Here is a 12,111-nt window from a genome sequence, read left to right on the forward strand (position 1 = left end):
CCCCCTTGAGGAAGTCGAAGGCTGCTCTCAAATCCCCCTCACTCTGCTCTTCTGGGGTCTGTCTAGACTACATCTCCCTCGACGGAGCCATGTACACTAGTTTACCCGGCATAGGCAAAGAAGCGGGGGTTTCATGAGGCATAAGGGATCAGTCGGCAAAGGCTTCCCCAGCCAACCGATCCGCGTCTAGACTGCCGCGCTGTGCCGGATCAGCTGATCGTGGGCACGGCGCGGCGGCCATGTTTATTTTAATGAAGCGGGATTATTTAAATCCCCGCTTCTTTGCCTATGCCGGGTAAACTAGTTTACATGGCTCCGTCGAGGGAGCCGTGTAGTCTAGACGCACCCCTGCCGACTAAAGAAGCCCAAATCCCTCAGCCTCTCCTCGTAGGCCATGTGCTCCAGCCCCTCATCATTTTGGTTGCCTCCGCTGGACCCTCTCCAATGCGTCCGCATCCTTTCTGCAGTGGGAGGGCCGGACCTGGCTGCAATGCTCCGGGCGTGGCCTCTCCAGGGCCGACCAGCGGGGACAGTCACCTCCCTAGATCCACAGGCAACGCTGCTACTAATGCAATGGTTAGCTGTGATTTCGTCAGAGGCTGGGACGCTGCCCCCACTTCCAGCCCATCCCCCGTCATCGGCTCCCTCCAGTATTGACTCAGGGCCTGTGCCAGAGGGTTTCAGAGCAGCCTGAGGGCTGGCTGCGTTTGAATGGGACCTGGACTTCCCGATGGCTTGAGTGACGTGAATAGCCTCAGCCCCTTTGCGTGTCTCTGTCGCTCTGCTGCCTTGCTCCTGGCTCAGCCAGCCTGGGCCAAGCCAGCTGCTGGGGGGCTGGGCAGTAACAAGCCCTTAAGTCAGGACTCTGAGTGACGCCCTGCGCGCTGGGAGAGCTCGGCCTGCCCCTCCTCCAGCCCCGGGGGAATTCGGGGCTAGCCCCACCGAGCTCCCAGCGCCACCGAATGGTGGCCAGGGCCCGTTGTTGCTTCTCTAGAGGGGCTTATTCCTGGCCTGGCAGGTGAACAAGGAGGGTCACTTAAGCACAGAGGAAAGGGCAGCTGCCATAGCCTCACCTCAGCCACGTTAACGGCTGCTGTCCCGCCCCCCAGCTCTGACAGGAGCCGGCTCCGGCCTGACACGCCTGACTAAGCACCGTCACGAACTAGCCAGTTAGCGGCCGTGTCCTCCGGGCGTCTGACAGAAACGCTTCCCACTCCGTGCACTCCGCCACGACGCCCTTAAACCGTAACCCTCCCCTCGCGTCTCGTATCCAGCTCCCGGAGCCGCGTCTGCCAGCGGCTCTGGAAACAAACGCTGCCTATTGCTGGTGGTTGGTAGCTGGTAGAGTGAGCCCCACCTACACGAGTCCGTGGAGCAAGGCTGGGAGCCTCACTCCCAGCTGCTGTGTAGACGTTCCCATGGGGCTATTACTCCCTTTGTGCCTCAGTTTCCCCTTCTGTCCAGTGAGGCTGAGTGACTTGCCCAAGGTCAGAAAGGGAATTGGATCTGGGTTTCCTAGGTGCTAAGCCAGCACCCTAACCACTGGGCTCTACTTCCTCTCCCTTGCTGTTGGGAGCAATCAGTGGAGCTGAGCTCAGAATCCCAGTGTCAAGGGGGTGCCGCTGGCTTTACGCCCCCCTTGCCCTGGCCCCTTACCAGTGAGAGCCACCCCGGGCTCACCTTGCTCTAAAATGGGGGGTGAGCCTGGTGCTGGGGGGGATTCAGCCTCCGTACGGAGCATTGCTAAGAGTTTGGCCGGCCAAAGAGCCTCTCCTTTCTGCTGCAGCCTGTGGTAGCAGGCCCTGGCAGGGAGCGCGGGACGGCAGGGGGCTCCGGAAGGCCATCTGTTCACGCCCAGGGAAGAGCAGCTGTAGCAATGGCAGGAGACTAGATAATCATCCCCCACCTCCTCGCTGTGAGGTACCAGGCGCAGTGGGGAGGCGGAAAGACGAATTCCACGCCAGCTGGCCGGGGGCTGGTAGCCAGAAGAATCCAGGTATCGCAGAATGAAGCACCGTTCATTTTGCAGCCTGTATTCACGCCGAGGACATTTACTCGATTTAATTGGGGGAAACTGAGGTATAGGAAAGGGGCAGTAACTTGTCCAAGGTCTTGCAACAAGTCAGGGCAGGACTGAGGCTAGAACTCTGCCCATTGGACTGCATTGCCTCCTAGACTCGAGAGGCCATTAGTCTGTGGTGACGTTCCTGCGCAGGCTTGTGTGGCGCGTGAGTAGTGCACAAGCATGAGGATGTCTATAGAGTCCCAGCGTTGGTTCTCCCAAGGCTACCGCCCCTGGTGCGCAGAACTGCACCCGGCTCACGTGCTAAGTGCGAGTGAGCCTGGAACTTCTGGCAGTGAGCTGGCTCCCTACAAATGCTTTCCTTCCGGGCTTGCAGCCCTCAGCTTTTCCCTGGGCTAGCGTGAGCTGCAATAAGAATGGGAAACATGCGACCTGGTTAATCTCATGGGAACCTGTCTTGGACACCCAGGCTCTGGAGAGCACATTCCCATCACCCAGCCAGGAGCAGTCTGACCGGCCTCCGCTATGTCGGGCGACGCGTTTCTCCTCCGGGCTGCACGATGCGGCGTTCCCATCCAGCCTGCGAGTTACCCGTTTGGGATCGTTCCTCTCCCCTGCGTGTTCCGGCTGTGCAGTCCGGGACCACCGCAGCTCTGGCTCTAACTTGATTTGAGACTCGAAAGTTGGACTGGACTGGACTGGAAATTAGACTCACCGCTGAGGGATTCTAAGGAAAAGACAAACTCGTACGCTCCGTTCTCGCATGCAGGCGCTCCACCTGCCCCGGGACAGGGGCTCGTTCTACCTGCCGGAGTTTGTGGGCGCAGGTCTGTAACCCTCCCTCTGCTCGAATGAAGTCGCAGAGGGGGCGCTGTGTTCAGTCTGAATCTGCAAAAACAACAGGGAGTCCTGTGGCACCTTAAAACTCACAGCTTGATTTGGCATAAAATTTAGACTCATCTCCCTACAACGGCACTTTCCCCTCTCGGAGTTGGGAGAGAGCCACGTGCCCCACCCCCACTGCATTTGCCTCGTGAACACTGGTCCTGCCCTTGATAAATTACTCCCTCCTTCTGGTATGCCAGTCCATGCAGACACCCCATCACTGTGCCTTCCCCAGCTTGCATCTGGCGGAGCGGGGTCACCCACGAACGCTGCTGTTCTAGTTCATCTTTCGGGTGCCACAGGACTCCTCCTTGTCTCTGCTGGAGCTGCACTTCCTCGGGCTATACCTGCCCTGCGGAGCCACGGTCTGCGCTACGAATGTAGGTCAGCTGCACCACACAGCGCAGGGGTGTGACAAGATTCACACTCTGCCCTGTAATTTAACTCACTCAAGCCCTGGGATTGGCACCCTGAAGAATTCTTGTTGATCTCGCTACTGCCTGTTGGGAAGGTGGATTATCTGCAGCGTGGGGGGACTCCGCCTCTCGCTGTTGTCACCGCTCAAGTACTCCAGCGTACCTGATGTAAGGAAGACCATGTACGCGCACTGTACACTCCATGCACACTTCATGCATGCTCCATGTACGCGCACTGTATGCTCCATGCACACTCCATGTACGCGCACTGAACGCTCCATGTATGTTCCATGCACACTTCATGCATGCTCCATGTACGCGCACTGTATGCTCCATGCACGCTCTATGTACGTGCACTGAACGCTCCATGTACACACACTGTACGCTCCATGTATGTTCCATGCACACTTCATGCACGCTCCATGTATGTGCACTGAATGCTCCATGTACATGCACTGAACGCTCCATGTATGTTCCATGCACACTTCATGCACGCTCCATGTATGTGCACTGAATGCTCCATGTACGCGCACTGAATGCTCCATGTATGTTCCATGCACACTTCATGCACGCTCCATGTATGTGCACTGAATGCTCCATGTACGCGCACTGAATGCTCCATGTATGTTCCATGCACACTTCATGCACGCTCCATGTATGTGCACTGAACGCTCTATGTATGTTCCATGCACACTTCATGCACGCTCCATGTATGTGCACTGAATGCTCCATGTACGCGCACTGAATGCTCCATGTATGTTCCATGCACACTTCATGCACGCTCCATGTATGTGCACTGAATGCTCCATGTATGTGCACTGAATGCTCCATGTACGCGCACTGAACGCTCCATGTATGTTCCATGCACACTTCATGCACGCTCCATGTATGTGCACTGAACGCTCCATGTATGTGCACTGAACGCTCCATGTATGTGCACTGTATGCTCCATGTATGTACACTGTATGCTCCATGTGCACACCTTGTACGCTGATGAAAGCAGCTTTTTGGACGGTGTAGGAACACGCCCTCCCTGAAGGATATTCGCTACGCTCACAGCGCTATTCCATCGACTAGCGGGGTTTGTTGGCACAGCTGTACCTGCTGGAGTGTGGTGTATACACACCTGTCTGACGGGCTGTGCCGTGTACGTTTTAAGCGGAGACCCAGCGCGTAATTAGCAGCCTCATGCTGCCCAATACCAGTGCCACAGAACCGGCCTTGCAGCTGATAGGGCGGGATGGTCCGTGGGGTAGAAAACTGCCGCCTTGAGTGAGGAGAGCTGAGGGGAGACCCCTTCCTGCAGCAGGGGGCGATGGGAAATGGGCAGAGGAGCCACCGAGGCAGCGGAGGAAATGCAGGGGCCATGGGGAAGGGAGAAGCCAGGGAGAGAGTCCCTCTGGTCAGTGGAAGGGTTGCATTGCGCAGGGCGCAGCGGCCGCTGGAGGGGAACAGGCTGGCTAAGGCGGCCGTGGGGAGCATGGCTCTGCTCCTCTGGAGGGATGGTGGAGAACGAGAATTGTACGGTTACGTAACATGGGCCGAAGAAAACCTGCAACGTATGGTACCTGCACCGGGCCCAGCGCGGGGACCGTAGCCGTGACTGGCCCAGGCCAGTGCCTGCCCAGAGCGGTGATTGACAGGTGTCCCCGCAGGGCGAATACTTCCGACTGGCCACAGGAGGGTGCCCTTACGGACGTGCGTGGCCAGCGGAGTCGTTTTGCATGCAAATTAGGCACACGGCAAGGTGTGGGTTTTGTGGATGATCCCTAAACCAGTTCTGAAATGCACCCCCCTTTGCAGTGTCCCCCCCTCCTGCAGCGAGAAGGGCCAGCAAAGCAAACCCCTCTTTGGGGTCAGTGCTATTTCTCTTTCTCGGCATCTTGTGAGGCAGCAGCCTCTCTACACCTAACGTTAAAAACGCAGGGCCTGTGAAAAGCGCTGCCTAACCCCATTGGCTTCTGAGAACTGGGCCCACAATTAGCCCAGGGATTCACCCAAGTCGCTAAAATCCAAGACCAGAAATTGCCAGAGCCGCAGAACTGGGGGCTGGGGCGGAGGCGGAACGTTTTGCTTGATGTGAAGGGAAATGCGGAAGGGGTCCCTGAGCTACGGCATCCTAAGACTAGCGGTAGCTCGAATTGAAAAGGCCTCTTCATTTTTGTCCCTGTGGAGCAAACTACGAGAGCAGGAAATGGAGCTCGTTAGCCTCCGTTAGCTGAGAGCTGCTGATTGAGCTGGAACGTCAAAACCAGACTCGTTAGTTTGGGATTGGTAACTGCGCTAGGGCGACATGGGGCAAGGACACTTCCGGTGCCTGCTGGTGTCAGCCACACCCGTCTGCTCCCGCGCCCCCGCCCTGTCGCTCTCCTGCACCCTGCGGGAACGGGCCCGGCAGACCCATGGAGCATCTCTGGCTGCCATTCGGAAGCCTGGCTCCACTGGGGATTCCATCTGCATGCTGACGAGCCGAGAGCCTTCCTAGTGACGTGTAGGGACCTTTTAAAGTCTGTAAGGCTGTTCTCCAACACAGCCGGCAGGTGAAGCTCAAGTTGTAGCCACGCACCAGGCTGGGTGGTGTCGATCCCTGCAAGGCGCGGCTTAGCGTGTTAGTGCTGTCTAGACGCAAACCGGGACCAGATAATTACACATTTCTGCCAGCTTCGGCTGTTCTGGTACTAGAAGACTTACCTGGTATTGCCCAGGTCCCTCAGGACAGGAGTGGGGGTTGTGGGGTGAAGAGGGGTTTGGGGGGAAAGGGGGCGCAGGAGTCAGGGTGGAGGGTTGAGGAACAGCTCGGGGCAGAGGCCTGGGGATGTGGGGGGGATGTGAGGAGGGGCTATGGGAGTTGGGGGGTGCAGGAGTCGGGGGGAGGGACCTGGGGATGTGGGGGGAATGTGAGGAGGGGCTATGGGAGGTGGGGGGCGCAGGAGTCAGGGGGGAGGGACCTGGGGATGTGGAGGGAATGTGAAGAGGGGCTATGGGAGGTGGGGGGGGCGCAGGAGTCAGGGGGGAGGGGCCTGGGGATGTGGGGGGAATGTGAGGAGGAGCTGTGGGGGGTGCAGGAGTCGGGGGGGGCCTGGGGATGTGGGGGGAATGTGAGGAGGGGCTATGGGAGGTGGGGGGCGCAGGAGTCAGGGGGGAGGGGCCTGGGGATGTGGGGGGAATGTGAGGAGGGGCTATGAGAGGTGGGGGGTGCAGGAGTCAGGGGGGAGGGGCCTGGGGATGTGGGGGGAATGTGAGGAGGGGCTATGGGAGTTGGGGGGTGCAGGAGTCAGGGGGGAGGGGCCTGGGGATGTGGGGGGAATGTGGGAGGGGCTATGAGAGGTGGGGGGTGCAGGAGTCAGGGGGGAGGGGCCTGGGGATGTGAGTGGAATGTGAGGAGGGGCTATGGGAGTTGGGGGGTGCAGGAGTCAGGGGGGAGGGGCCTGGGGATGTGGGGGGAATGTGAGGAGGGGCTATGGGAGGTGGGGGGGGGGGCGCAGGAGTCAGGGGGGAGGGGCCTGGGGATGTGGGGGGAATGTGAGGAGGGGCTATGGGAGTTGGGGGTTGCAGGAGTCAGGGGGGAGGGGCCTGGGGATGTGGGGGGAATGTGAGGAGGGGCTATGAGAGGTGGGGGGTGCAGGAGTCAGGGGGGAGGGGCCTGGGGATGTGGGGGGAATGTGAGGAGGGGCTATGGGAGGTGGGGGGCGCAGGAGTCAGGGGGGAGGGGCCTGGGGATGTGGGGGGAATGTGAGGAGGGGCTATGGGAGGTGGGGGGCGCAGGAGTCAGGGCCGGGGCTGAGGAGGGGCTTACGGCAGAGGCTGAGGTGCAGGAGTCAGGGCAGAGGGTTGGGAGGGGGAGCTCAGGGGAGGGGTCTCAGGGCAGCAGGTTGGGGGGGGCCGCCAGCTTCTCCAGTCCGGGGTGACAGCACACCCTGCCCGCTGGCTTGTCCCCGAGGCGGGGGAAGGGAGGAGGCTGCACACCCTGCCTGCCAGCTGGGGTCAGGGCAGGGAGGACACAGGCCAGCCCTGCGGGTGCTCTCTGGGCCCAGTCCAGGGGATGGGGAAGGGTGCAGGCTAGTGCTCCCCAGGCCCCGTGCAGGGACTGAGGGGGGGCATGCAGACCAGCCCCAGTGGCACTCCCCAGGCCTGGCCAGGGAGTGGGCGCGCTGGGTGGCTTGGCAGAGCTGGGAGGGATGGGCTGCTTGGCAGGGCAAGAGGAGGCTGCAGGCCAAATGTGCTGGTCCTAGCTCTTACTGGTTAGGAGGAGTTCTTAACGGATGGGCAGACAGGCAGGCAGATGCGCATTTCTAAAACGTGAGCCTGTGGAGGTGCCTGTCTCAGATTAACAGGGGTCACACGCAGATTTCCAGTGAAATAATTAAAAGCAGTTTAATGACTTTAGTTCCAGTGCGTGTGCAGACAGGCCCAGAAGTAGAAAGCTCAGGAATAAAGTGGCATTCCTCAAGCAAGGGACTCGCACTCAGATAGTGATCACCTTAACTCTGCCCCTGCAGAGATGACAGGACACTGGGATGCCAGGTGCGTTGCTTTTCTTTATTCCTGAAACCTTTGTATTCCGACCTCACCTTTCATCGGATAGAGAGAATTGTGCCCTTTGGGCAGCCAACACACTGGTCATTTATTAGAAACTAGTTGAACTTCTTGTGCACGTGCGCTGCCCCGCACTCCTGGTACTCTCTCTTTCTCAGCCACATGTGCCGGAAGGATTTGAGAGAGGCTGCAATGGAGCCGCCAGCCCAGACTGCCAGACTCCTCTTGGGAGCAGCCAGGACTTTGATGCGGTAGCCTTTGCCGTGTAGCAGGGCGTCTAGCTCTGCGCACACCCTCTCGGGGAAGCAAGGAAACAGCGAGGAGCCCCCGGACAGCACCGTGTTACCGAGAACGTCCCCCTTGCACTCATCCGGCACCTTCTGGAAGCTTTGGAAAGCTAAAAGGTGGAGGCCGGGGGAGTCCTGGTCCAGCAGTTTGGGCTGGAAGAGGGGCTCTGGGCAGCAGAACCGCTCCTTGTCCAGAGTTATCCACTGCCCGTCTGGAGTCTGGATGCCCACCGGGACCTGGTGAGCTTTGTCGCAGAGGTCTCTCTCGTAGTCCATGGACACGTAGCAGCACTGCTTCTTCAGCTGGGTCACCGTTGCCTTGGGCAAGGCGCTCGGCAGCGGCGGGTCCTGGGCGCGGCTCAGCAGCAGGTTGTGCATGTGCTTGGAGAGGGAAAAGCCAGCCACATCTAGGCGATAGGTGGCCTCCTTGCAGATCTGCCCGGCGCAGATGGATGTGACGTGCGACACCCCAGCCCCGGCCTCCACAGCCAGGCCGGTGACCCTGCCCCAGGAGCAGAGGGAGAGAAGCCCCGTGTTCGCCACGTGCAAGGCCGGGACGCCGAAGGCCTCGAAGAAGACCTCGGCCACCTTCTCCCGGTTGGTTGTGGGGCAGGAGGGGGAGTCGGTCATGAGCAGCGGGCGCTCCTCAGGGGACAGCCTGAGCCCGCAGAAGAAAAGGTGGCTCCACACGTTTTCCATGGCTTCCCAGTCCGTGATGACGCCGTGCCTGAGGGGGTGGGTTTTGGGGGCCCTGGCGCTGCCCACCCCACAGCACGTGGCGGTGAGAGGGCACTGGGTCTCCCGCATCACCGCCGGGCAGGTGGGCGGCATGGACGCCGTCTTCAGCACCGACCTGGGCTTGTCCTCTCCAGCCAAGCCGGCCCGCGTGAAGCAGCTGCCGTTGTCGATGACAACCGCCCCCTTCGCCATGGCGTGAGCTGCAGCCCCGCAGCCCCTGAGCTCTGTCCCCTCCGAGGCAAGGCGAGGCCGACGCGCCGTCCGGGGTCAGAGGGAAGTGGCGCCTGCCTCGTCCTGCAAGGAAACAGAAGGGTTCTCGAGAGCCAGTGCCCGGCCGCGGCCAGAGCCAATCCCTTCTTCCTGCCTGAGGTAGCCGAGAAATGCCCCCCCACCAGGGCGTCCCTCAGCAGCAACAGCTCGGCCATGCTGTGGGCAGGCCTGGCCGCAGAGTGCGCGGGGCCCAAGGCCGCGAGTGAGGGGCAGAGCTGGGCCGCGCGGGGCCCTGAATTGCAGGGCCTGAGGCAACCGCCTGGCTCACCTTGCCCCGAGGCCGGGGCTGGCTGTGAGCTGCCCCCTCAGGACTTGCTCTGGCTGGGCACATCGGCCCGTCTCAGCCTGGCTGTGAGCTGCCCCCCTCAGGACTTGCTCTGGCTGGGCACATCGGCCCGTCTCAGCCTGGCTGTGCTTGCGTGGCAAGGCTGCTGTTACTTCCGATCGTCAGCCCGCTGCATGGGACCGGCCACCGGCCACAACGGGGGCTCCGGGTGCCCGAGGGCTTTCCGGGAGGACAGCGATCCAGGTGGCTGCTCCTGGGCTGGGACTTTTCAAAGCTACCGGGGGGAGTTAGAGGCCCAGCCCCATTCACTTGAAACCTTGACGACCGTGTGCCATGGGAGGCCTGGGCCTGGCTTTCCTGCCCCAGGCTGGTCTGTGCTGTGCCTCGCCCCCACTCCCACTGAAGACTTCACTCGTGCTCAGGCCTTGGGCCGACTGTCTCCGAGGACCCCGTGTTTCCCGCCCCCTGCGACTGTTGGGTGTCCAGGTGTCTGGTATCCTACCGGACAGTCCGGTATTTGAGCCCTCTGCCCGGTAAAAAACAAACCAGACAATTCCGGATACGTGCAGTGTGCAGTGTGCAGTGTCCGGTATTCTCTGATTTTACCGGCTGGGCACCAGACGGAAGCCTGGCATGAGTGGCTCCGCCCCCGCCTGGCTTCTGTGCAATCACAGGCTCCCAGCGCCGATGGCGGCCCCGCCTCCCTGCCTGGCCGTCCTAGCTGGAGGCGGGGCCGCCATCGGCGCTGGGAGCCTCTTGTCGTGTCAGAAGCCGGGCGGGGGTGGGGGGAGTGGCTGGGAGCTCCCAGCGCCGATCGTGGCCCCGCCTCCCAGCCTGGGAGTCCGGTATTTTTTGGGAGACCATCTGGCAACCCTGCCTGCGAGCATACGGGAAGAGCGACCTCAGCAGGTGCTAGATGTGGCAGCGTGTGCGCCGTGTGCCGTTTCCTACGTTCTTTGGCAAGCAGCGCTGAGCAAGCCTGGCTGTGGATCCAGGAGCGGGCGCCGCCGTCGGGCCTCTCTCGCTGACCTCAGCCTGGCCAGTGGTCAGAGCCTCCCCACCCCAGCCGCCTGCCTGCGCCTCAGAAAGGACCGCCTGGGCTGAGCTCAAGCAAAACCGCAGAGCCCCCCCCCCCCCGGGGCAAGGGTGTGAAATTTCGTTCCAAAGTAAATGTGCAAGGAGACTCGTGAGCCGCGGGCTTGGAACGGAGCGACCGTCGCTCGGTGCAGCCTTCTGGTAAGTGACTATAGCTCCTTCCCCGCGCTCGGCCTGCCCCTGCCACGCACGCTCCTCCCAGCGCCTGCCCCCGCAGGCGGCCGTGTTCAGCAGGGGGGCTGTGGGCTGGGCAGTGGGGATTCTGGCGATGTGGGGCGCAGAGCTGGTTGGGGAAAGGCCCCCGACGTCGTTTCAGATCAGTGAGAGCAAAATGTTGTGCGGAAACAGGTTAACGTTGGCAAAATTCCTCTGGAAACCTGGCTAGAGCCACCAGAAACTCTCCCGGCAGCCCAGCCCCTCCACAGCCCCCTTCTTCCGCCCCCCCCGCAGCCCACCTGGCAGGTGTTCAATACCTGGAAGCCAAAGGCACCGGGGTCCGTGGCTCTAGGACAGCGAGGGGGACAGGCTGCCGGGGGATCCAGGGCTTCCAGGGCGTGGACCACCTGCCAGGTGGACGGTGGCCTGCCTCACACCCCACACTCAGGTCTCTTCAGAGCACTTGGAAGTAGGGATGTGAAGGTTTAACAGGTTAACCAGTCCACCGTAACGGGAGAGGCTTGCTGGTTAAGGGTAATTGGTGGGGCTGGAGCAGCTGTCGGCCTGCAGTGCTCTAGTGCAGCCCCTGCCTGTGATGGGCCCGGGTACCCCACCGGAGCAGGCTGCTCTGGCTGGCCTGGAGACACCCCCCCTTTAACCGGTTAGCCAATTCCACGGGACTTTCCATCCCCACTTGGAAGCTTTGGCATTTTCATGCACCCCGAGACCAGAAGATTTCAATGGAATCCCTCGTAGAGATGGGACGTCCTTTCTGCGCCGGAAGCCCTTGACTTGGGCACCATTGGGGTAACCTGATCTAATGCGCTCATCTCGCCAAAGTCGATGTTCTGCCGCGTGCGCCTCCTGTTCTCTCCCCCCCCCGGGCTGCCCCCCTGGGAGGGGTCGGTAGCAGTGGTGGCCTCAGCAGCCACGGCTCAGGAGCAGTGCCGATTGGCAAAGACTTGCTCGTGTGTTGCTGACGTCCAAGCCAGCTGTGTGCAGCCAGGCGGACCGGCCCTGGGCTCCTCCTGGAGCTCAGATTCTCCAGCCGTAAAACCCGGCAGAGCAGTTTTGTCTCAGGGCGGCCGCTGGGTGCGTTGTAGAGTTCCCAAAGGGCCTTATGTTGGGTGTGGGGCAGCCCTCCCCACAGGCACATCCTTTCCTCAGCCCCACCCAAACCCAGATTCTAATACCCCCGGCCAGGATGGAGGCACGTAGGTACAGCCCTCTCACCGGATTGCCCCTTCTGCTGACCCCCAGATCCTCTTGGAGCTGGCCTGGGGTTGGCGCCAGGGCTCCCTGACCTGCTGGTGCGGGTGGGACTGGCTCCCATGGGGTGGGCTGCTATGCCAGGAATTCTGGAATCTTCCCCCACCCCCGTGGCGTCTGTTCCTAGCCAGGGATTGTTCGCGCCCATGA

General features: G+C 61.1%; 2 protein-coding genes across 2 annotated transcripts in view; one reads left to right on the plus strand and one right to left on the minus strand.

The window, feature by feature from the left end:
• Nucleotides 1-12,111, plus strand: part of NECAB3 (N-terminal EF-hand calcium binding protein 3) — a 75,067-nt gene that overhangs the window by 29,587 nt on the left and 33,369 nt on the right. The window lies entirely within an intron of this gene.
• ACTL10 (actin like 10) lies at nt 7,673-12,072 on the minus strand. Its single transcript, XM_075901508.1, has 2 exons — nt 11,926-12,072; nt 7,673-9,179 (listed from the first exon to the last, which is right to left on the minus strand). Exon 2 carries the CDS (start codon nt 9,075-9,077, stop codon nt 7,959-7,961), a length of 1,119 nt encoding a protein of 372 aa, XP_075757623.1. The 5' UTR covers nt 9,078-9,179; nt 11,926-12,072; the 3' UTR covers nt 7,673-7,958.

This window comes from Pelodiscus sinensis, chromosome 17 (assembly GCF_052426305.1).
Source record: "Pelodiscus sinensis isolate ZL-2025 chromosome 17, ASM5242630v1, whole genome shotgun sequence".
Lineage (NCBI taxonomy): Eukaryota > Metazoa > Chordata > Testudines > Trionychidae > Pelodiscus > Pelodiscus sinensis.